The following is a 25,086-nucleotide window of genomic DNA, read 5'->3' as shown; positions in this document are numbered from 1 at the left end:
GCAGTAAATCCATAATATATAGGGTGTCCTTTTTTCCCAACATGATGCATCTGTCAGTAAAAGATTAAGCTGTGCTATTAAATGCTATAGCCAACCTTCCAGCATTGTCCTGGAGATTCCAGAAAGAGACAGCTGTGAGCAGATGTTTGAGAAGAATTGTAGGCATCTTTCAAAAAGGTAAGTTTTTTTTTTCTTGAGTTCTATTCCTTGCAAACAGTTTTTCCTTTTTTTGTTAGAAAAAAAGGATTACAGATGGAAAAATTAGCTGTGACTTCTGATGTCAAACAATGAGGAAATAGCTTGACCCCACAAAGGCTGTACAGATGGGGATCTGCAGGGACGGATTTGTGGGTAACCAGTGGGGATGAGGAGGACAGGGCAGTTGGAGATGAGTGTAACTTCCAGCAGTACCATTCGCCAAAAGCTGGTAACCCTTTCTGTGACTGACAAGATTTGGAGAGTTATTTCTGCACCCCACTACCCACCCTTGCAATTTGTTATACAAATGGTTAACTACTTATTTTTTTTAAAAATGTCGTCCCAAGATTTGGCTGATCCTGTAGCTCTGTTTATTTTGTCTGTTCATTTCTAGCACACTCCTGTTTACCCTTTATTCCCCTGGGCTCCTATTACATATGGCATTCTGTAATACAGTGATTGAACGTCTCGATTTCATAACCTTTATGGAGTTCAATTGCTTTGCAGCACAACCTTGTCTAACCTTGCTGCCAAACCAGTCGATATTTAATATGTTGCAAATATTTCACTTTAATAGTAAGTTGTGTTTAATTAGAGTTAGGGCGCCAGTGTAAAAAGAAAAGAAATCTCCTGAATATTTGCCATACCAATCAAAGATTAATTTTTGTCAGATGAAAAGCAAAGCACCTCTGCTTTGTAAACATGCCTGAACTGTGACCTCAGAAATATGATTTGCATGTCTTTGGATTTTAGGTTTTTTTTGTCTCCACTTTTCCCTTTCGAAAATGTGTAAAAGTTGGTTGTTCAGCTTTTAGCTCCATTTGGAGGTGTTTGGTATGCTTCCCTTCATTGGTCAGAGCATTAAGTATAGGAGTTTGGACATCATGTTGCAGCTGTACAGGACATTGGTGAGGCTATTTTTAGAATACTGTGTACAATTCTGGTCGCCCGCTATAGACACGATGTTGTTAAACTTGAAAGGGTGCAGAAAAGATGTTTAAAGATGTTGCTAGGATTGAAGTGGCTGAATAGGCTGGGGCTTTTTTCCCTGAAGTGTTGGAGGCTGAGGGGTGACTTTTACAGAGGTGTATAAAATCATGAGAAGCATGGATAAGGTGAATCACCAAGATCTTTTTTCCCAGTAGAGGGCATAGGTATAAGTGGAGCGGAGAAAGATTATAAGGAACTGAGGGGTAACTTTTTTCCATACAGAGGGGTAACTTTTTTCCATACATTTGTGGAATGAGCTGCCAGAGGAAGTAGTGGAGAATTACCACATTGAAAAGGCATCTGGATGGGTATATGAATAGGAAGGTCTTCGAGAGATAGGAGTTAAATGCTGGCAAATGGGACAAAGTCAGATTGGGAAATCTGGTTGTTGTGGGCAAGGGTATGTTTCTGTGCTGGATGACTCTAACAGGTGCTCCCATTGGCACTGGCAACAACAGGGAGATCATAGGTAGGCCTGAAATTTGGCACTTTAAAGTATTTTTGTGGTGAAGGGTAATTGAAAATTTGACACCCAGCCCAGCCTCCCAAGGAAAATTTAAGACAGGAAACCAAAATCTTTGTCAAAAAAAGTGTTAAATGAAGTAGAGAAGCTTAGAGGAAATACTGGAGATGGAGCCCAGGTAGCTAAAGACAGTGTTAATTGTTATTAGCCGAGGGTATCATTTTGGGTTGTTTCTTGAACACACATACAGATGTTCACTGACATTGCGTTGGGCTTGGAGTTATGGTCTGATAGTATCTATGAATAGATAGAAGTTGTGTAGAGATTTGGTTCTGATCTCACCTGTTTCAAATTATTAGGATTTTAACTCCTGGCTACCAATGGTAGAACAGTTTAAAATCTGGGGTGTGCCAAGAGATCTCTGAAGGGTTATAAAACTGGAGAAATTTGTAGGTGTAGAAATTGCTAAAGCCATAGAGGGATTTGAAAACCAGGGTGAATTTAAGATTCAAGTTATTTTCTGATCAGAAGTCAAACTAACACGGCAAGCTCAGAAGTAATAAATGTAAGGAGAAGAATGCTAATTTTTTTTCTGGTGATCTGAATATTTGCGAAGCTGCCTTTACCAACATCAGAAGGACAGGAGTAAACTGAAATCTGAGATTCCATATTCTTCATGCAAATGTGTTTGTTGTAAAGCATGTAATATTGAAGAAAAGCACCCTATAGACAAAAATAATTTTGTTTTAAAAGTGCAAGGTGAAGTGATGAAGTTGCCCTAAAAATAACCAGAATTACCTTTGTATTAATAAAGACAGAGAGGGAGAAAGTGGGGACTGCAGATGCTGGAGATTAGAGTGTGGTGCTGGTCAGGCAGCAACCAAGGAACAGGAGAGCTTTTGAGCATAAGCTCTTTAGGAAGGGAGGGGGTGGTGGTGGCCAAAGGGGGCTGAGAGATAAATGGGATGGGGCTGAGGGGGTTGAAGGTGGAGGGGAAGGTGGAGCAGATAGGTGGGAAGGAAGATGGACAGTTCAAGAGGGCAGTGCTGAGTTGGAAGGTTGGATCTGGGATAACATGGGAGAGGGGAAATGGGGAAACTGGTGAAATCCACATTGATCCAGTGTGGTTGGAGGGTCCCAAGCCAGAAGATGTGTTCTTCCTCCAGACATTGGGTGGCTAGAGTTTGGCGGTGGAGGAGGCCCAGGACTTGCATGTCTTTGGTGGAGTGGGAGGGGGAGTTAGTGTTCAGCCAAATGAGATAGATTTAAAGTATATCATGAATTCTTAGGGGGAGATGAGGATTTTATTTTCTACTCCAGTTTGTTGAGACCTGATATGTGCTGCCTGAAGGAGTGGTGAAAGCAGATAAGTATGTACTTGCAAAAGAGAACTGGATAAAATTCTTTTTGAAAAGGAAAGGTTTTCAGTACCATGTGGAAAGGGGGACTAATTAGATAGTCACTGGGACAAATAGTCAGCTCTGAATCATATTAATACACTTGTATTTTATGTGAGAATTTAATTTTTTTTAAACAACTACATCTTGAGCAAATGGGAAATGTTTACTGAGTGTTTAAATCATTGAGGTATACGGCTGGTAGCAGTATTCACACATAGCAGTTTTCAGACAGGGAGGAAATATTTGGAAGTTGTATAGAGCCAGCGCAATCCGTCCGACTGGTGCAGGACTACAATTACTTCCTGTTTTACTCCTTAGTCCTAAGCAAGCTCCAGTTCAGTCCCACCAGGAACAATGTGAGCATTGAAAGCTCCATCTCATGAGGGGTAAGTCCCAGAGGAGATCAAGAGCAAGATATTTTTCTCTCTCGCTTTCCATTTAATTATCTGTTTTACTCTTAAGAACTTTATTTTGTCCTGAGGGGAGCCAACAGGCTGCGTTTGGTTGACGTGGTTCTGTCTGTGTAAGTGTGTGATGATCCAGACAGCTGTTATTGCTTAAAGATCCTTCATTCTGTGCCAGATGTGTTTTTTTTAAAAAAATAAAATTCCTTTTGATATTCTGAGAGATGTGCTGCCATTGGATTCACTTCCTCAATTTGAGAAGTTCTTCTCTTCTGATCTGGAAGGCTTTTGCTTGTTTTTAAAAACCTGAATGGAAAGGGCTAGGTATAACTTAAATATTAAAAACCATGAATGTGCCTGGAGGATGGATAAACCATGAGTAAGGTAAACCTAGTGATTTTCTTTAAGAACAATGCAACCTTTTAAGCAAGTAAGGAATATTTATATTGTAGAATAGCATTGATGGCCCCTCCCTATCTTTTCAACCTTCGCCAGCATAGATCACCGAGATCCCTCGCTTCTTAAATTCTGACTTCTTGTACATCCCCGATTTTTGAATTGTTCCATCACTGACAGCTAAGCCTTCTACTCAGTGTGTTCTCTGCTTTGGAATTCATTAAACTTCTGCCTCTTTCTCCACTTTTTAAAGATGCTCCTTTAATGCTTAGCTCATCGGTTTAGTATCACCTTGTCTTACTGTGTCAGATATTTAGTTCAATGTTACAGGAACATTAGTGTTAATGGTGCTATAAAGTACAAGCTGTTGTAGAAAGGTTAACTTTGTAAACCTAGATTTGAAAGATCCTACCATAAGTGGTTCCTTTAGTAAATATAAGCACAAACTTAATGATCACCTCACCCAACGAGTGACAGTTCAAAAGCAATTTTGTTCGACAAAAAAATTAGTATGGGCTGCATAGGCCATATTACTCTGATTCTGTTTTTATGGAAGTCCGAATTGAAAGAACATGCAGGGAGAAAGAAAATTTCATGTGATAGTAATTTTGTTTCATAAAAATTCATTTTTGGTTCTGTTGTCGAGAGATGCATCTTCAGCCATTGTTTTGCCTCTTATATGTGAGGAGACGTTGGATTGATGTGTCAGCTACAAGAGTTGTTTTGTTGTAAACAATCTGCAGCATTCTGCTTTCATACATCCGGGAGGGATCAGCTCTATAAATATAATCCAGCACTGCCAAAAACCACTGATCAGAGGCATCACTCTACAAAAACTGCTGACTGGATTGGAGTTAGAAGAATGATAGGTGTTTAAATGAAGCATATAAAAATTGTTAAGGGACTGAAATTGGGCAGATGCCAATAAAATGCTACTCCTGATTGGGACATACAGGCCTCAGGATGACAGTCGAAGTATCTACAAGATGCATCACAGAAGTTGACCAAAACTTTTTAGACAGCACCTTCCAAACTCATGGTCATGTCTATCAAGAAGGACAACTGCAGCAGGTACATGGGAATATGACCATTGCAAGTTCTCCTCCAAGACACTTGCCAACCAGGTTTGGAAATATATCGCCATTCAAACAATGTCACTCTCAACATTCTGGAACTCCTTCCCTAACAGCATTGGAGATTGTACAGCAAATGGACTGCAGTGATTCAAAAAGGCTTCACCTACTTAAAGGCAGGTAAGGATAGGCAATAAATTCTGACCCAGCCAGGAAACTCGCATCCAGAATGAATAAAGAAGATAAGTTGGATATTTAGCATTGAAGTGAGGAGAAATTCCTTTACTAAGGTTGAGAGTCTATCTAAGATGAGATACTCAATTATGTGTATATTTAAGGTACTTATTGACAAAGTTTTGGGTAAAAATTGAATTGAGAGAGCATGGAAGATTTCTTGAATAGTTCAATACACTTGATGGGCCAAATGCACTATTGCTGCCCATCATATTAGTTTGGACTAAACACACTCTCTAAGCTTCTCCACTGGTCATATAGACAGTCGTACATTTAAATATTACCTCTTAATTCATGCAATTTCATTTTTTTAAAACATAATGGCCTAGGATTTGTGATGTGCCTTGTTGATTGGACTTGGCGCATTTGGGTATTAAAAGTTTTTCCATTGTAACTTGATAGACTGAGCTGATAACCCAGTGGTGAAAACAATGGGGCATCAGGGATCTTTTGTGAGTGATGAAATCAACTTATTAAGCACCTCCTCCAATGAGATGTAAGTATTAGGAAAGCAACAGATGAATGATGGAGAAGAAAATGAAATAAATTAGTCAAGTTGCGTATAGAAGGAAAAAAGTTTGCATTCCAAGTAAGGGACAAAGCGGACATCAGAAAAAACAGTTCAAAAATGTCAGATTTTAAAATCTCCAACAATAATTTTGAATAAGAATGTAGTGATCTATACTCTTAGATCACTGTGCAACAGGATACAGAGTAGTAGTGGAAGGGAGTTTCTCAAAATGGAGAACCATGACCAGTGGTGTTCCACTGGGACTACTGTTTGTGATATACCTTCCCCTAAATCATTTATGTATAAGTAGTTTAATTACCATGTTTGCAGATGGAGTAGCAGATAGCGAAGGGGACTGTCACATATTATAGATTGGAGTTAGGCAGAGAAATGGCAGATGGAGTTCAATCTGGGCAAATGCGAGGTGATGCATTTTGGAAGATCCAATTCAAGAGCAAACTCTACAGTAAGTAGAAAAGTTCTGGGGAAAATTGGAGAGATCTGGGTGTTCAGGTCCATTGTTCCCTGAAGGTGGCAATGCAAGTCAATAGAGTGGTCAAGAAGGCATATGATATGCTTTCCTTCATTAGATGGTGTATTGAGCACAAGAGTTGGCAGGACATGTTATGGTTGTACAGGACTTTGGTACAGCCACATTTGGAATACTGTGTACAGTTCTGGACACCACATTACCAAAAGGATGTGGATGCTTTGGAGAAGTTGGAGAGGAGGTTCACCAGGATGTTTCCTGGTATGGAGGGTGTTAGCTATGAAGAGAGGTTGAGTAGATTAGCATTATCTTCATTTGAAAGATGGAGGTTGAAAGGAGACTTGATTGAGGTCTACAAAATCATGAGGTATGGGTAGGGTGGATAGCAAGATGCATTTTTCCCCAGAGTGAGGGACTCTATTTCTAGGGGTCATGAACTCAAAGTGAGAGGGGAAAAGTTTAGGGGAGATATGTGTGGAAAGTTCTTTATTCAGCGTGGTGGGTGCCTGGAATGTATTGCCAGCGGAGGTGGCATGATAGCATCATTGAAGATGTATCTAGACAGATAAATGAATGGGTAGGGAACAGAGGGATGCAGACCCTTGGAAAATAGGCAACAGGTTTAGATAGAGGATCTGGGTCGGCAAAGGCTTTGAGGGCCAAAGGGCATGTTCCAGTTCTGTAATTTTCTTTGTTCTTAATTTTCTGGACCTAATATTTTGATAGCCCTTAACAGTTGCAGTTTAACTTTAACAAATGCTTATGCTATTGATTACTAAGCTTGATATTCTGTGACTAGTTCAAATATATATCTGTAGCAATTTCATAGACTTGGAGGTTATAGTATCTGTTTTCCAGGGGTGCAAGTCATCCAATGACTTGCAGTGATATGCAATTTCATACCAAAGTTTGGATAATTTGCCAGTATTTGTGAAAAGAATGAGCTTGCATTCACATTGAGCCTTTTGAAATGCTCACAAAGTCCCAAAATGTAGCCACTGTTTTGCAATGCAGATAAAAACAAATCTGAGCACAATAATCTCCCACAATAATGTCCCAGTGAATGTTCACTATGTAGTGTGAATGATCAATGTTGGCCCAGAGATCAGGAATAACTTGCATGCTGTTCCTCTGAATAGTGTATTGAATTTTTGCCCATCTGAGGGGGTTACAGAGCTTTAATATTTCAGCTGAAAGCAGCACCTCCAACACTATATTCTCACTCAGTACTGCGATAACATCATAGAACATCAGAGTATAAGTAGGCCATTCAGCCTACCAAGTCTACTCCATTCAATAAGATTGTGGCTGATCTGATATTCCTCAACTCGACTTTGCTGATTTTCCTCTTGCATATTTTAAAAATCTGTCCATTTTGAGCCTGAATATACTTAATGACCCACTCTCCACAACTTTGTGGTAAATAATTCCACTGATTTACTAGAGTCCTAGAGTCAGATGTACAGAAAGGAAACAGACCCTTTGGTCCAACTAGTCCATGCCAACCAGATATCCCAACCCAATCTAGTCCCATTTGCCAGCACTTGGCCCATATCCCTCTAAACCCTTCCTATTCAAATACCCATCCAGATGGCTTTTAAATGTTGCAATTTAAAGGTGGACATGATAGCATCATTTAACACTTATCTAGACAGCTAAATGAATGGAGAAAATGAGGACTGCAGATGCTGGAGTACCAGAGTTGAAAAATGTGGTGCTGGAAAAACACAGCAGGCCAGGCAGCATCCGAGAAGCAGGAGAATCGATGTTTCGGGTATAAGCCCTTCTTCTTCAGGAATGAGGCTGGTGTGCCGAGCAGGCTGAGATAAAAGGTAGGGGGGAGGGAATTTAGGGGAGGGGTGCTGTGAATACGATAGGTGGAAGGAGGTGAGGGGGAGGGTGATAAGCCGGGGTGGGGGCGGAGAGGTCGGGAAGAAGATTGCAGCTCAAGAGGGCGGTGCTGAGTCCGAGGGTTGGGACTGAGATAAAGTGGGGGAAGGGGAAATGAGGAAGCTGGAGAAATCTGCATTCATCCTGTGTGGTTGGAGGGTTCCTTGGCGGAAGATGAGTCGTTCTTCCTCCAGGCGTCGTGTGGCCAGAGTCTGGCGATATAGGAGGCCAAGGACGTGCATGTCATTGGCGTAGTGGGAGGGGGAGTTAAAGTGTTCCGCCACGGGGCGGTTGGGTTGGTTGGTGCCGGTGTCCCAGAGATATTCCCTGAAACGTTCCGCAAGTAGACGGCCTGTCTCCCCAATGTAGAGGAGACCACATTGGGTGCAGCAGATACAGTAAGTGTGTGTGGAGGTGCAGGTAAATTTGCGACGGGTAAAGAAGGATCCATTGGGGCCTTGGAGGGAAGTGAGGGGGGAAGGTGTGGGCGCAGGTTTTGCATTTCTTGCGGTTGCAGGGGAAGGTGCCGGAAGTGAAGGTTGGGTTGGTGGGGGGTGTGAACCTGATGAGGGAGTTGCAGAGGGAGTGGTCTCTCCTGAATGCTGATAGGGGTGGAGGGGGAAATACATCCCTGGTGGTGGGGTCTGTCTGGAGGTGGCGGAAATGATGGAGGATGATACAATGGATCCAGAGGTTGGTGGGGTGGAAGGTGAGGACCAGTGGGGTTCTGTCCTGGTGGCGATTTTGGAGGTGCGGGAAGTGAAGGGGATGCGGTGGAGAGCGTCGTCGACCACGTCGGAGAGGAAATTGCGGTCTTTGTGGCCTGCTGTGTTTTTCCAGCATCACATTTTTCAGCTAAATAAATGGGCTGGGAACAGAGGGATTATGCACCCTTAGAAAATAGGCGACTGGTTTAGATGGAGGATGTGTATCGGCAAAGGCTTTGAGGGCAGAAGGGCCTGCTCCTATGCTGTAATTTTCTTTGTTCTTAATTTTCTGGACCTAAGATTTTGACAGTCCTTAACAGTTGCCTGCACCATTTTCTCTGGCAGCTTATACACACCACCGTCTGCGTGAATAAGTTGCCACTTAGGTTTTTTTTGTATCTTTCCCCTCTCACCCTAAACCTATGCCCTCTAGTTCCCAATTTCCCCCACCCAAGGGAAAAGACTTTGACTATTTATCGTATCCATGCCCCTCATGATTTTATGAACCTCCTAAAAGATCACTTTGCTCCAGGGAAACAGCCCCAGCTTATAGGGCGGCACGGTGGCTCAGTGGTTAGCACTGCTGCCTCACAGCACCAGGGTTCCAGGTTTGATTCCAGCCTTGGGTGACTGTCTGTCTGTATGGAATTTGCACATTCTCCCTGTCTGTGTGGGTTTCCTCTGGGTCCTCTGGTTTCCTCCCACAGTCCAAAGATATGCAGATCAGGTGAATTGGCCATGTTAAGTTGACCATAGTGTTAGGTGCATTAGGCAGAGAGGAATGGGTCTAGGTGGGTTACGCTTAGAAGGTCGGTGTGGACTTGTTGGGCCAAAGGGCCTGTTTCCACACTGTAGGGAATCTAATCTATTCGGCCTCTCCCTATTGCTCAAATCGTCCAACCTTGGCAACATCCTTGTAAATCTTTTCTGAACCCTTTCAAGTTTCACAACATCCTTCTGAAAGGAAGGAGACCAGAATTGCACGCAATATTCCAACAGTGTCCTAACCAATGTCCTGTACAGCCGCAACATGACCTCCCAACTCCTGTACTCAATACTCTGACCAATAAAGGAAAGCATACCAAATGTCGCCTTCACTATCCTATCTACCTGCGACTTCACTTTCAAGGAGCTATGAACCTGGACTCCAAGATCTTTGTTCAGCAACACTCCCTAGGACCTTATCATTAAGTGTACAAGTTCTGCTAAGATTTGCTTTCCAAAAATGCAGGAGCTTGCATTTATCTAAATTAAACTCCATTTGCCACTCCTCAGCCCATTGGCCCATCTGATCAAGATCCCATGTACTGTGAGGTAATCTTCTTCGCTGTCCACTACACCTCCAATTTTGGTGTCATCTGCAAATTTACTAACTATACCTCATATGTTCGCAGCCAAATCATTTATATAAATGTCAAAACGTAGAGGACCTAGCATTGATCCTTGTGACGCATCACTGGTCAGAAGCCTTCAGTCTGAAAAACAGCCCTCCACTACCACCCTCTGTCTTCTGCCTTTGAGCCAGTTCTGTATCCAAATGGCTAGTTCTCCCTGTAATCCATGAGATCTAGCCTTGTTAACTAGTCTCCCATGGAGAATCTTGTCAAACGCCTTACTGAAGCACATATGGATCACAGTCACTGCTCTGCCCCCCTCAATCCTCCTTCAAATAACTCAATCAAGTTCGTGAGACATGATTTCCCCCACACACAGTCATACTGACTGTCCCTAGTCAGTCCTTGCCCGTCCAAGTACATGTACATCCTGGCCCTCAGGATTCCCTCCAACAACCTGCCCACCAATGACGTCAGGCTCACTGGTCTACAGTTCCCTGGCTTTTCCTTACCACCTTTTTTACATAGTGGTACCATGTTAACCAACCTCCAGTCTGCCGGTACCTCACCAGTTACTATTTATGATACAAGTATCTCAGCAAGTGGCCCAGCAATCACTTCCCTAGCTTTTCACAGAGTTCTAAGGTATACTTGATCAGGTCCAGAAAATTTATCCACTTCTATGCATTTCAAGGCATCCAGCACCAGCACTTTCGTATCTCTGCTCTGGGTATGTCAGTCAGAATTGTCCTCAAATGCCTGGTGTGAGGTTTGAACTGACAGCTTTCATTTACCAGAGGTAAGAGTGCTATCCACTCAGCAAAGTGGACATCTAGAATGAAGTTTAGAAAATTTAATTCTGGGGCAGTCTGAATAGTTGAGACAAATAAATTGATTTGTGTACTGTTTTTGGCCAGCATGCTACAGTGAGAACATTATGATCAAACTTAAACATCAACGAAAAACAATGCCTAAGATTCTCCACTGACTGGGCTTCTTGTCACTATTTTCACAAAACCAGCATTTACTCGACAGGTGATGCATTCGAAACCAACGCATTTTCAAAAGATATATCTATGAATGTTATTGAATCAGGGGCCACCTTCATTCTCAGAAGCAGCTTAAATGACTGACCTTGATGCTATCTCTAATTTTGTTAAGAATAAGGTGATTGTTGCAGAATTAATAACAGCCTTCCAAATAGAGTTGGATTAGTTTAAAACAAGTGTTGTTATTGAGTTATTGAAAATGATAAAGGACTAACTAGATTAATCTTTTGAAAGAACAAAGTCTTTACGGGTAGATTGGCCTATTTCAGTGTTGTACTATTCTGTGATTTTCAGATTATGATCTTTGCTTTAAAATCCCTCCGTTACCCTGATATCACATCATTCATTTAATCTCTTCCAGCCCTAACTCTTTCCAACGTTTGATTAATATTCTTCTCTTCAAACCTTTTTGATGAAACCTTTTATTATGTAATCTCTCTCCTGGTTCAGTGTTGAAGAATTAAGTGCTCTTGTGAAGTGCTTTAGAATGTTTTAGTGTGAAAAGGTAATATACATATGTAGGTGTTTTGTTAATACCCAGATGCAGGAAAGGAATCTGGGAACCTTTCGTCTTTAGTTGGAATATGATTCCCAAATTCTTCACCGTCAAAAATCATAGATTTTGTCATTTGGTATTTCTTAAGCTAACATCTATTAAAGTGAAAATTTTCAATTGGTGCTTTAGCTAAGTTATTTCTACATTAGTCATGAATCTTCAGTACTCAACACTAATGCCTTTTTCTCTTGACTTTTTTTCCCAACCAGATAATATTTATATTCTGTGGTGGCCCTATCAATATGCTTGATGCTGCATTTAGCTCATCTTAAGGTCACTTGCCAATGCCCACTGCCATTACATAACTAACATTTTCTGGTAACAATTGAATTCCTCAACTGTTTTACACTTGCACAGAGAAGGTGCAACCTGCCAGTATTCTCACTGCACTCTGAATACCACTATCTAGGGCGTCAACAAAGATCATACAATGTAAACAGGCCTGAGACTGATCATGTGGGCCTGCTGCTGCTCATAATGTCTCTGATCTGAAGCACATCCATTAGGAACAAATTGTGAAGGATTAGTCGATTCCAAACACGGCATTCCAAATTTCTACAGATGCTACAAGATTACTCTAGAGTGGACAGCTTTGAATGAACTGAGCAACCCAAAACTTTGACCTCTAGCATGAAAATATCTGAGGAATGATGACTATTTTTTTCTTACTGTCCAAGTAACTATTTGCAACAGTTTATATTCTTCAGGAAGCACCATTGCCTCAATCTGACAGCTTTTATTTTAATATTCATTTATTGTTTAAATTTTAAATTCATGGGATGTAAGCAGTGCTGGCTGGGAATCTATTGTCTATCCCTAGCTGCCCTTCAGAAGATGGTGAGCTGCTGTTGCAATCCATTTGCTTTAAGGTAGGCTCCTAAATGTTGAAAAAGAGACGGTGCCGGGGAGAAATTCCCATGCTTTCCTTTGTAATAATTCAGTGGAATCGTTTAGTCCATCTGGGAGGACAGAAGGCATCTCTGGAGCGGCATGATGGCTCAGTGGTTAGCACAGCTGCCTTCCTGTGCTAGGGACCTAGGCAACTGTCTGTGTGGGGTTTGCACATTTCTCCTCGTGTCTGCATGGGTTTCCTCCCACAGTCCAAAGATGTGCAGGTTAGGAGAATTGGCCATGCAAAATTGCTCATAGTGTTAGGTGCATTAGTCAGGTAAATTCAGGGTAGGGGGAATGGGGTCGGAGTGGGTTATTCTTCAGAGGGTCGGTATGGACTTGTTGGGCCGAAGGGCTTTTTCCATACTGTAGGTAATCTAATCTAATCTGTTAAATGCCTCAACTGAAGGTGGCACCTCGACAGTGTAGCACTCCCCCAGAATTGTACTGATGGGGTCTGCCTTGATAGTTCGCCCTTTTAATTCAGTATCAGACATCCTGATCCTCATTTAAGGCTTTGCTGTTTACGAAAACTGACATGTACTTAAAACAGATTGGCTTGTTTGAATTCTATTCATGACTATAAAATTAACCTGCTATTACCAGGAGAACCACAGGGCTTTGTAACATTGGCCTGACTAGATAAATAAGGTGGAGAAAGTGAGGACTGCAGATGCTGGAGATCAGAGCTGAAAATGTGTTGCTGGAAAAGCGCAGCAGGTCAGGCTGCATCCAAGGAGCAGGAGAATCGATGTTTCGGGCATAAGCCCTTCTTCAGGAATGAGGAAAGTGTGTCCAGCAGGCTAAGATAAAAGGTAGGGAAGAGGGACTTGGGGGAGGGGCATTGGAAATGCGATAGGTGGAAGGAGGTCAAGGTGAGGGTGATAGGCCGGAGTGGGGTGGGGGCCCTCCTCCTTACCTTTTATCTTAGCCTGCTGGACACACTTTCCTCATTCCTGAAGAAGGGCTTATGCCCGAAACGTCGATTCTCCTGTTCCTTGGATGCTGCCTGACCTGCTGCACTTTTCCAGCAACACATTTTCAGCTCTGATCTCTAGCATCTGCAGTCCTCACTTTCTCCTCGAAGATTTTAACCTACTGCAAATCCTCTTACAAGGATGCCTTCCTTGAAGAAGCTCTCTTCCTCCCTCTACAAGGATTTCAGTGAGTCCCTCTCTGACTGAAAACCCCAGGTCATCTCCTCTGCACAGAAGCTCTTCAGCCACGTTCTCAAACAGACTCGCTACCACAGCCACATCTCCTTCCTCAGCACCTGTCTACGGAACCGACTGATCCCGCACTGACTCCGGACTACGTTCCGACCAACAAAATTTGGACCCAACCAGGACAACCAGTACCTACAACAAATCCGAACAACACCTCAACTCCCCCTCCCACTCCATCACCAGACCATAGCAACACGACGGTTGGAGGGAGAGCGCCTCATCTTCCACCTAGGAACCCTCCAACCACAAGGGATGAACTCAGATTTCTCCAATTTCCTCATTTCCCCTCCCCCCCACCCCCCCACCTTGTCTCAGTCAAATCCCTCAAACTCGGCACCGCCTTCCTAACCTGCAATCTTCTTCCTGACCTTTCCGCCCCCACCCCCACTCCGGCCTATCACCCTCACCTTAACCTCCTTCCACCTATCACATTTCCAATGCCCCTCCCCCAAGTCCCTCCTCCCTACCTTTTATCTTAGCCTGCTGGACACACTTTCCTCATTCCTGAAGAAGGGCTTATGCCCGAAACGTCGATTCTCCTGTTCCTTAGATTAATTAGGTGTCCTGGACAAGAAGGTTGCTGAGTGTTAACCAGTGCAAAACAAGAATACATTGCAGTTATTTAATTAAAAGTTTTTGTTTGGAAACTAACTTTCATCTACTAAAGAATCTCACAATCCTCTGACTTTTCAACTTTTACTGAAGCTCATAAGACAAGGGTGAATGCTGCTATTTTTAGTTTTGCTACTCGGTGAAATGCAGTAGGGGATGATTGGGGGTGGGGAGGAATGGCTTATGGTGTGTGATCATTACTAGTACAACAGGAAATAGCTGGAGCCGGTTAGCAGTGAGGTCTGTCTCACTTGATCAATATAGAAACGAGACTGCTGCTTTAACAACAAACACCTTTTCTCTGAAAAGCAATAGGCACCCGAATCGGATTACAGTGAGGTTGTTGAGGATTGGTGCTGTAGTAATCCACGTTCACTGGAGAGAGACTGTCATCAAAGTTTGCAATTCTTTTTTTTAAAAAAAAAAATTATTACGAGCCAGATGCTCTGTGGATCGACTGAATCAAGACATTTTGCCTTGGGTTGTTACAATTTAGCATTGCTTCAGTTCCAGTCTGCTGTGAGACTCTAGGAGTGGGAGAGAGATTTGGCTTTATATGTTCCACTCATCACTTTGCGTTTAAGAGTACAGTAGTGCAACTGTTCTTTGCAGAAGAACTGCAGCTTTGTACAGATAAATCTCTCTCTTTTACTTTCAAACGATCTCTCACTGGGATTATGGCTACTGCAGTCCCATAGCATGGATGGTGAGGTCGATATTTACAAACACCTCACCTGGTTGAAGAGGGTAAGTAGCTTTAGTGATTCTGTACTTTAATCCCAGAGGCTTGTACAAGTTATGGCAGATTTTGTCATGGATAGAATTTCATCTCCTCTTCCCTCAGTTGGGATAGGTTCCTGAAAATCAATTACGAGTCTATCGTCAGTAAAAAACCAGAAAATCTACCTTTCAAGTATGTTTTCAAATTCTGTGACACAATCATGCAAAGCCATGGGATTTGTGTATTAGCGTTTATTTTGTGGTCACTGATCACTTTGAAAAGCTTGCTAAAGAATTTACACTGTGAAATCCTTTCATTTGTGTTTTAAAAGTGCACCAGGATACACCGCAATGAGGTTAACAAGTCTACTAATAATTTCTTGAATAAGACAGAGGAACACTGAACAGTCAGGCTTTCCTGCATTTCTCATGAGAGGATAGATCAGGAAATAGCTCACATTTTTGTAACATTGAAACCATGTGCTTACCTCATTTCACTCCTATTCATTTTCATTTCTAAGAAGCTGCAACATTTCCATCTGTTTTGGGGTGAGGGTTGCGATTACGCATTTTATGGTATCTTTTGTTGTATGTCATATGTAGCTTTAGTAACAAATTACATAAGATCTAGACAACTAAAAATAAAGTCTTTAAAGAATATAGAGAAATAGGAAGGAGCTCAAACAGTGAGGTGAGCAAAAAGGGGCCATGAAATACCCTTGACCTACAGGGTTAAGGTGAATCCCAGGACATTTTACACATATCTTAGGAGCAAGAAGGTAGCTAGGAGCAGACCCATCAGCCCAACAAGGGTGCGCTGATTTCTAATCCTTATTTAGACCCACTACTTATTGCCCACACATGGTTTCTATCCATCTGTTTGCCTCTATTTTATGCATATTTCAAGGTACACCTTAAAGTGCTAATGTGCCTACTTCCACCACCCCAATGGCAGTGCATTCCAGGCACTCAACACCTTCTGTATGAAAAATTTTCCTTGCACTTCTCGAAACTTTCCCCCCTCTCACCTTGAGCCTGTGCCCTCTTGTAGTTGACCTTTCCGCCCAGGGAAAAAGCCTCTGATGACCCAACCTATGTATTGTATTTATACAGCACCTTCAGCTTAGTAAAACTTAGCAACAATTTCATAAAGTATACTCCGACACAAATGTTGATGCAGAAAGTTGGGCTGCTAAGATTGCTGGCGACATAAAGCTAGGTAGGAAATTAAGTTGTAAGCAGGACATAAAAAAGCCACAAAGAAATATGGATAGGTTAAGTGAGTGAACAATGATCCGGCAAATGGAATATAATATGGAAAATTGACATTGTCCATCTTGGAAGGAAGAATTAAGGCAAGTTAAATGATAAGAAATTTGCAAAAGTCTGAAATGCAGAGGGATCACGAATCACTAAAAGGTTGGTGCATAGAATCAGCAAGTCATTAGGAAACCTAATAGAATGCTTATTGTGAGGAGAATTGAGTCCAAAAGTAGGGAGGTTATGCTTCAGTTATTCGGGGTATTGGTGAGTGCACATCTGGAGTACTATGTATGGTATTGATCATTTAAGGAAGAATATAAACATTAAAAGCACTTCAGAGCGTTTGCTAGACTAATAATAGTAACTTTTGGAGTTTAGAAGGGCAAGAGGTGCTTTAATGAAAACGTACAGGATGCTGAGGGGACCAGCAAGTTCAAGTTGCAGCTCCTTCCAAGTCATAAAGTTGTACAGGACAGAAACCGAGCCTTCAGTCCAACTCCTCCATGCCAAACCAATCTTGTCCTCTTTGTCAACATCTGACCCATATCCATTTTAATCCTTCCTATTCATATACCCATCCAGGTGCCTTTTAAACTTTGTAATTATGCTAGCCTCCACCACTTCCTCTGGTAGCTTATTCCATACATACCATCCTCTGCATGAAAAAGTTGCCCCTTGGGTCTGTTTTTAAATCTTTACCCTCTCACCCTAAGCCTATGCCCTCTAGTTCTGGACTCCCCCAACCCAGGGAAAAGACTTTTGTCTATTTACCTTATCCATGCCCCTCATGATTTTATAAACCTCTATAAGGTTACCCCTCAGCCTCTGACACCCCATGGAATACAACCCCAGCCTATTCAGCCTCTCTCTGTGGCTCAAATCCTCGAATCCTGGCAACATCCTTGTAATTCTTTTCTGAACCCTTTCAAGTTTCACAATATCCTTCCATTAGGAGTGAGATCAGAATTGCACTCAATATTCCAAAAGTGGCCTAACCAATGTCCTGTACATTCCAGCTCAGCACTTTCCTCATGACCTGTTCTACCTATCAATCTCCCTTCCCAACTATCCGTTCCACCCTCCTCTCCTGACCTATTACCTCCATCCCCACCCCATTCACCTATTGTAGTCTTTGCTGCCGTCTACCCAGCTTCTCCCCCCACCACCACCCCCCCCAATCTCTCTCTCCACCCTGGAGGCTTCTGCCTTTATTCCTAATGAAGGGCTTTTGCCCAAAAGGTTGATTTTCCTGCTCCTCAGACACTGCCTGACCTGCTGTGCTTTTCCAGCACCACACTGATCTAAACTCTGGTTTCCACCATCTGCAGTCCTCGCTTTTGCTCAATGTCCTGTACAGCCGCAACATGACCTCTCAACTCCTATAGTCTGCTCTGACCAATAAAGGAAAACGTACCAAATGCCACGTTCACTATCCTATCTACCTGAGACTCCACTTTCAAGGAAATATGAACTTGTACTCCAAGGTGTCTGTTCAGCAACAATCCCCAAGACCTTACCATTATGTGTACAATTCCTGCCCTGATTTACCTTTTCCATTATGCCGCATCTAACTTTAAACTCCATCTGCCACTCCTCAGCCCATTGGCCCATCTAATCAAGATTCCATTGTACTCTGATGTAACCTCCTTCGCTGTCCACTCTACCACCAATTTTGGTGTCATCTGCAAACCATATACCATATCTGAACAAGTTGATTCAAAACAATATTAATAAGATCCTGAGGAGTCAGGATAGGATGCATTTAGAAAGGATGTTTCCTCTTGGAGAAAGATTTTTGGATTAGAAATCACTATTTCAAAATAAGGTGTCATCCATTTAAGACTGGGATGAGAACTTTTTTCTTGAAGTTGAGTCTTTAGAATTCTCTTCAAAAGGTGATAGAAGCGGAGTCCTTGAGTAGTTTTAACATTTCAGTGATAAGGATGTGAAAGATTTTCAAGATAGGCAGAATTATACTGTAATTGGATCAGCCATGATTTAGATCATTTACAGTGTGGAAACAGGCCCTTTGGCCCAACAAGTCCACATCGATCCTCTGAAGAGCAACCCACCCAGATTCATTCTCCTACATTTACCCCTTCACCGAACACTACGGGCAATTTAGCATGGCCAATTAACCTAACCTGCACATTTTTGGACTGTGGGAGGAAACCAGAGCACCCAGAGGAAACTCACGCAAACACTGGGAGAATGTCAAACTCTACACAGACAGTTGCCTGAGGCAGGAATTGAACCCAGGTCGCTGGTGCTGAGGCAGCAGTGCTAACCACTGTGCCACCGTGCTGCCCACTTATATGATCTTATTGAATGGCAGAGAAAACAGGTAGGGCCAAATGGCCTGTGCCAGTTTCTAATTTTTATATGCTCATTTAAACATCCACAATGATAACAAGATGGTGACCAAAAATATGGTCAAAGGGAGATTTTAAGTACAGTCATTTCTTCTATAGTGCGATGTCACGTTCCCGAGTGACCGCGCACTACACCAGAATCATATACTTCGAATAATACTGTGTTGGTGATGCAATTGTGCTACAGCTAGCACAAGTTTTAAAAGCTTGCACTTTAGAAACAGCATCCATATTCGTCAATCGCACTACAGCGAATTCGTTTAGATTAAACGTGTGCAATAGCAGAATGACCTAGAAGATCGATAGAATTTTTTTTGTATTCTTTTGAAGGGAATGTGGGTGTTGCTGGCTGTGTCTCCATGTTACTGCACATCTCTGAATGCACTGGACAATCTGACAGTGGTGGTAAACTGCAGTCCGAGTGTAGGAATATCACCAGTAGTGTTAGGAATGGAGTTTCAGCATGTTGACCCAGTTAACAGTGCTATCCAGTTCAGGATGGTGGATTGCTGAGAGGGAACTTGCAAGTGATATGATCCCTGCCTCTGTCTTTCAGATGTTAGAGGTTGCAGATTTAGTAGGTGCTATCGAAGGGGCCTTGGTAAGTTGCTGCAGTGCATCTTGTAAATGGTGACCATCAGAGGTGGAAGAATCGAATGTTGCAGGTGGTGGACATGGTACTAGTCAAGTGGGCTGCTTTGTCCTGGATGGTGTCAAGCTGCTTGAATGTTGGAGCTGCACCTATCCAGGCAAGTGCGGAGTAGTCCATCAAACCTGTGATCTGTGCTTTGTTAATGTTGGACAGTTACTGGGGAAGACGGAAGGTGAGCTACTTGCCACTGAATCGGTAGCCTCTGACCTGCTTTCGGATTCTGGTCAGTGTTATTCTCCATGTTGTTAGCAATGGAATGCCAATGAACCTCAAGGAGCAATGGTAATGTTCTTGTTTTTTTGTTAGAGTCAGCCATTGTCTGGCACTGTTGTGGTGCAAATCTTATTGTCTAGATCTTGCTTCAGTGTTTTGAGGAATCTCAAATGGTAATAGTGATGGAGATTGAACCAATCATCAGTGAACATCCCCCACCCAACCCACACCCCTCTTTACATCGCCCCACCCACCCCTCCATGGAAGGATGGTCATCAATAAAGCAACTGAAGCTGGTTGGGCCTAGGGTGCTTGGCTGATGAACACCAGCAATGATACCCTGGAGTTGAGATGGTTGAGCTCCAACAATCACAAACAACTTCATGTCTTGTGCCAGGTTTGACTTCAACTAGCAGGATATTCTCTTTTCTAAATTCCAATTGATTCCAGTTTCTCTAGGACTCCTTGATATCCCACTCAGTCAACTGTGACATTGATGTCGAGGGCAGTTGCTCTCCTCTGGCCTGTGGAATTCTGTTCTTTTATCCATGTTTGGACCAAGACTATAACTAAGTAAGGAACTGAATGGCCCTGACAGAACCCAAACTTGGTTAGTTTCATAGCTTTCAATCTCCCACTTGGTGTTCGATAGCATTTGCCACAACTGGCTTGCACAGACACACTTCCTTCCGCTATGACTGTTTCTAGCCTTCCCTTATCCCACACACATTCCAAATGAAATTCCATCTCTCATGTTTCGAGTCCACTCAAGATTACATGTATCTTTTGAAATATGCAAAGCTCCTCAGACAGCCCCTCCTGTATCCTGAGACCAACACTCAATCCATGCACACTTTAGACCTCTGTCTTCATTAGTGTTACCTCTCACCATTTCAGAGCTGCTCTGGTCGTCAGTTCAGTTTAACTCTTCTTATTCAGCACCTTAAAAAGAAAAGACATTTTCCATTCTTTTCAGGTGTTAAGGAATATAAGATCTAAAAACACTCCATACCAATGGCCCTCTGGATTCTTTTGTACTACTCCTGGTTGACTATAAGATCATAAGACATGGGAGCAGAAGTAGAAGAGTCTGTTCTGCCACTTAATGAGGTCATGGCTGACCTGATAATCCTCAACTTTAGTTTTCTTCCTTTTCCCCATAATCCTAGATTCCCTTACTGATTTTAAATCAATCTATCTCAGCTTTGAATATACTTAATGACCCAGCCTTGATTCTTATCTGGAATTAGAAAAATTGATCAGTTTTGTTTCCAATTTTCTGCATCATCACCTAGTTCATCTCTGGCTCTTTATTTCTCTTCCTTGACCTCCCTTTTTTCCATTTTTAAGGATAGGCTATCCACCAATATCCACTACAAATGCATTGATTCCCAGAACTACCCCCTCACAGTAATCTTGACTGTGCTTCCTCACACCTTGCTTCCTGCAAGGACTCTACTCCATTCTCCATCTCCATTAGATCTTCCTCAGGGTTCACTCTGACATTCTCCTTTTTTCATTCTCTCCTCAAGGGAGAAATTTCCCACATTGTGTTTAAAGCAGTCCAGAGCTGTGTCTGATGCACTTCCCATGCTCCTGTCATCCTCTGCTCGTCTCCACCCCTGAGAACAATGATAGGCTTACTCTCGCCATCGCTATCAATTCACCAGTCTCTGCATTCAGAAGGTCTTCTCTGCCATACCTAGTACTACCATCACCAAACACACCTTCCCTCCCTTCCACTGTCACCATTCTGTCGGGGTTATTTCCACCCTGACACTTTGGTCCACTCCTTCATCACTCCTAATACCACCTCAGTCCTCCATCATACTTTTCCATGCAGTTGCAGGAGGCGTAACTCTTGCCTCACTCAGCACCGCCTCACTGTGAGAGGCAGAAATACTTCCAGGTGAATCAGCAGCTTTATTTCTTCTTTGTTCAGTTTAGTCTACCGTATTTGCTGTGGTTTCTTCTATGTTGATGAGACCAGATGCAGGCTGGGTGACCACTTTGCAGCATAGTGTGCAAGAATGATCCCAGCCTTCCATTGCTTGCCATTTCAAGTGATTATCTTGCTCGTATTGCTAACCTTTCCATCCTCAGCCTGTTAGTGTTCTGACAAAAAGTTCAGGGAACAACACCTCATTCTTCTTGGCTACTTTACAGCTTTCAGAACACAACATTGAGTTCGGCAACTTCAGATCATGAATTTTGTCCTCTTTTGATTTGAAAACCCCATATCATGTTAGTAACTTGTTGGCTTTATTCTCAGCAGAGTGGATTTCTTGTCTCCTTTTCACACATTCAATTTTCACATTTTCATTTTTTTTCCCCCCATTTCTGTTGTCTTGTTCTGGACCACTTCCCATTCCAGCTCCTTTCCCTTCTAAAACAGAATTGTATTGGACTCAAGACAGTGACACTCTCTCTCTCTCTCTCTCTCTCTCTTTTCTTCGCAGATGCTGTCAGACCCTCCTGAGTTTCTCCCAGATTTCTTTCCAGAATCTGCAGGATTTTGCCTTTATGCAGTAAAGGTTGTAGATTTGGAAATTCTTGTTAATAAGCCTTGATGAATCACCTTTAAAAACAAATGTACAGTGTAATCCTAGGATGAGAGTTGTCGAAGACTAGTGTTGGGCTAGACCTAGGAGCGATGATTTGGAGGTGCCGGTGTTAAACTGGGGTGGACAAAATTTAAAAATCACACAATGCCAAGTTATAGTCTAACAGGTTTATTTGGAAGTACAAGCTTTTGGAGCGCTGCTCCTTCCTCAGGTAGCTAGCTACACGAGTTAGACTATAGCCTGGTGTTGTGATTTTTAATGTAGACCTAGGAAATTCAACATGAGGCTTTAAAGTTAGCACAAGAAGAGTTAGTACTAAAACAAACAGTAATGGATGAGGGGACAAGATAGAGACAACACCTGTCAAGTGAAGCCTAGAGACTGGGAGGTCAATGGGAAAGGCGTTAGAATAATGAACATCATTTTGTCTTTCATTAGCATCAATGTAGCTTCCTCTTTTACTGCATCTATATTATTTGTCTCAACTAATATACTTATGGTGTTAAGTTCCACACACTCACCACTCACTGGAGAAAGACGTTTCTCGGGACTTCCTCTTTGTATCTAATATTGACTACCTTAGATTTATGGCCCTTAACTTTGATATCTCAAATCATGAAACCACCTCCACATTTCCCCTCGCAACTCCTTCATAACCTTTATCAGGTCAGTGCATAGCTTTCAAGAGAAAAGATCCTTACCATGTTTAGTCTTTCCTGATGTTTATAATAGTTTCATTTTTACATCGTTACCAGAGCCTTGTTTTTTTGTCTCTGTAAAGTGGAGAGCAGAAGTTTACTCGTGGAAGGAATCAAAAGTGGTTTCCGTGTCCCTGATGCTCAATTGAAGGATGTTTTGCCTGATCTGAGAGAGAGACCATGATGATGAAATGGTGGTTGTGAGGCTAAGATGAGGATTAAACAGTGATTTTAAAAATTACAGTGTCCACTTGCAACAACATTATTTTGACTTAATTAAATTGAAAAGCTTTTCTGCTGATTAGTTACTGCAGTATCCATTTCTTTGATATCCTTTGAGTAAACATTAGATATTCTGAATGTATTTTAACCTGCTAAATTTTGTTGGAATTTGCATTATAGCTCCTTTATTGAATCTCTAAAATATACCAAAGTGCTTCATATAAACTGAATAGAAGTACTGCTAAATATGATTTGTAATTAAGCAGCTTCTTTGACCAAGCTATTTATCATCACTGTGTATTTCTCCCTCAACTCAGCATCTGACCCTCCTGTAGGGAAAAAAAAATATGCTTCAAGGTGCTATTCTGGTTGTTTGTTAATGAAATATTAAACTGGGGACAGATCAGTCCCCTCAAGTGTGTGAGAAAGATTTAGTCCATTATTTCAAAGAAAATTGGGGAGTTCTCCCCATATTTACCCCTCATCCAACATCGCAATATATGGTTGATCTGTTCATTATTGCATAGTTTATCGGAGCTTGATTTGCACAAGTTGGCTTCTCCATTTAGTCTGCATTGACTGACTAAACTTGGTAAAATTGCTTTATTAATTAGCTATAAAATGTTTAGAATGCCATGAATGACACTATATAAATGCAAGCTCACCTTTTTTCTTTCCCCCACACTCTCTCTTCACTCCAATATTTTTGCACTTTGTGCTTTTTGGAAAGATGTAGTAATGGGATTGTTTACTTTGGGTTTACGTCAGCCTAGCTCAGGTCAGCTGATGGGAGGTTACAGTTTTTAACGTTGCCTTAATGTTTACAGTAAATAGTTCTGCTTTGTTTATACTTAAACATTTTTGACATGCCAGCTGTACATTTACAGAAGTGAGAATATGCAGCTGTAGTATAAGTGGCGGCAGCACACATAGGAGGAAGTGAGAGTTTGGTTGCACTGAGCCTTCCTTGATCGAGCATAGCTTAAAATATTTTGTTTGGTTCTAGGCATCCACATCTCAGGACAGGACATATTGATATTTGAAGGGATGAAACATTGATTTATCAAGATGATCACACAGCAGCAAAGATTAATTTCAAGGATAGATTGCAAAGACTAGGCTTGTATTCATTTGGGTTTATAAGGTTGAGGAGCCATCCACCAAGAGTTTTTATGATTTTTTGATTGGTCATGGTCTGTCTTTGTGAGTTAAGTTTGAGGAAGCAATTTTCCAAAAATGCCAGTAAGAGTGGCATTCTATACGTGGAGACACACCGGCACATTCACACACAGGCAGACAGACACACAGACAGAGAGACCAGAACGTTCACACTCAGTCACAGCTTTCAAGCCTGAAAACAATACATTCTTGTTGGAGAATCGAGATGAGGTGCAGATTGGCAACAATGCAGTTGAATTCTTGAAGGCCTGAAGGGCCTGAATGGTTGACTCCTGTTCCTAAATTCTTTGCTATCAAGTCAATGTGGTTCCGCAGCTGAAACTCCCATTTGTCTCATTCCAATCCTGCTTGTAGTTGGATTAATCCATTATTTTAAATTCATAGCTGTAGGCTCCAATCCAATAAATTTGAGAACAAAGTGAATTTGACGTCATTTGAGTACACTAGCTTGAGCTTTTTTAATAATTTTGGATTTCATAGGTCATGCATCTTATAGAGTATAACATTTGTTTGGTTTCTGGACTTAAAATCATAAAACATTTACATTCAGCCTGTCGTGTCTACACCAGGCTCCTGACAAAGCTAGTCCCATTCTCCAGTACTATCTCCATAGGCCTCTGAATTCATAATTTTCAAATATGCATCCAGTTTTCTGCTGAAACCTCCTACACATTCCCAGGCAGTGCATACCCAATCCTAAGGGTTTGCTTAATGTTCGTTCCTGGAAGTGTCGCTTCTATGTGTTCCCACGATGAAAATATTTCATTCTCAGTGATTCA

General features: G+C 42.0%; 1 protein-coding gene across 13 annotated transcripts in view; it reads left to right on the top strand.

The window, feature by feature from the left end:
- The window catches only part of ppfibp2b (PPFIA binding protein 2b), a 268,409-nt gene that overhangs the window by 130,010 nt on the left and 113,313 nt on the right, over positions 1-25,086 (top strand). The window contains exon 1 of one of the 13 annotated variants that reach the window (XM_072592542.1): positions 3,410-3,437. The exons of 10 other annotated variants lie outside the window; for them this stretch is intronic. Coding sequence is in view for 2 of the 3 variants with exons in the window: in XM_072592540.1 (XP_072448641.1) it covers positions 15,124-15,171 (48 nt within the window). In the remaining variant the exon portion in view is untranslated. Of the gene's footprint in view, positions 1-3,409; positions 3,438-3,815; positions 3,840-14,681; positions 15,172-25,086 lie in introns of those variants that run through there. 2 more of the 13 variants (XM_072592541.1, XM_072592540.1) reach the window with 2 other exon arrangements.

The sequence above is a fragment of the Chiloscyllium punctatum genome, chromosome 22 (genome assembly GCF_047496795.1).
Source record: "Chiloscyllium punctatum isolate Juve2018m chromosome 22, sChiPun1.3, whole genome shotgun sequence".
NCBI lineage: Eukaryota > Metazoa > Chordata > Chondrichthyes > Orectolobiformes > Hemiscylliidae > Chiloscyllium > Chiloscyllium punctatum.
This window is presented reverse-complemented; position numbering and strand designations above follow the sequence as displayed.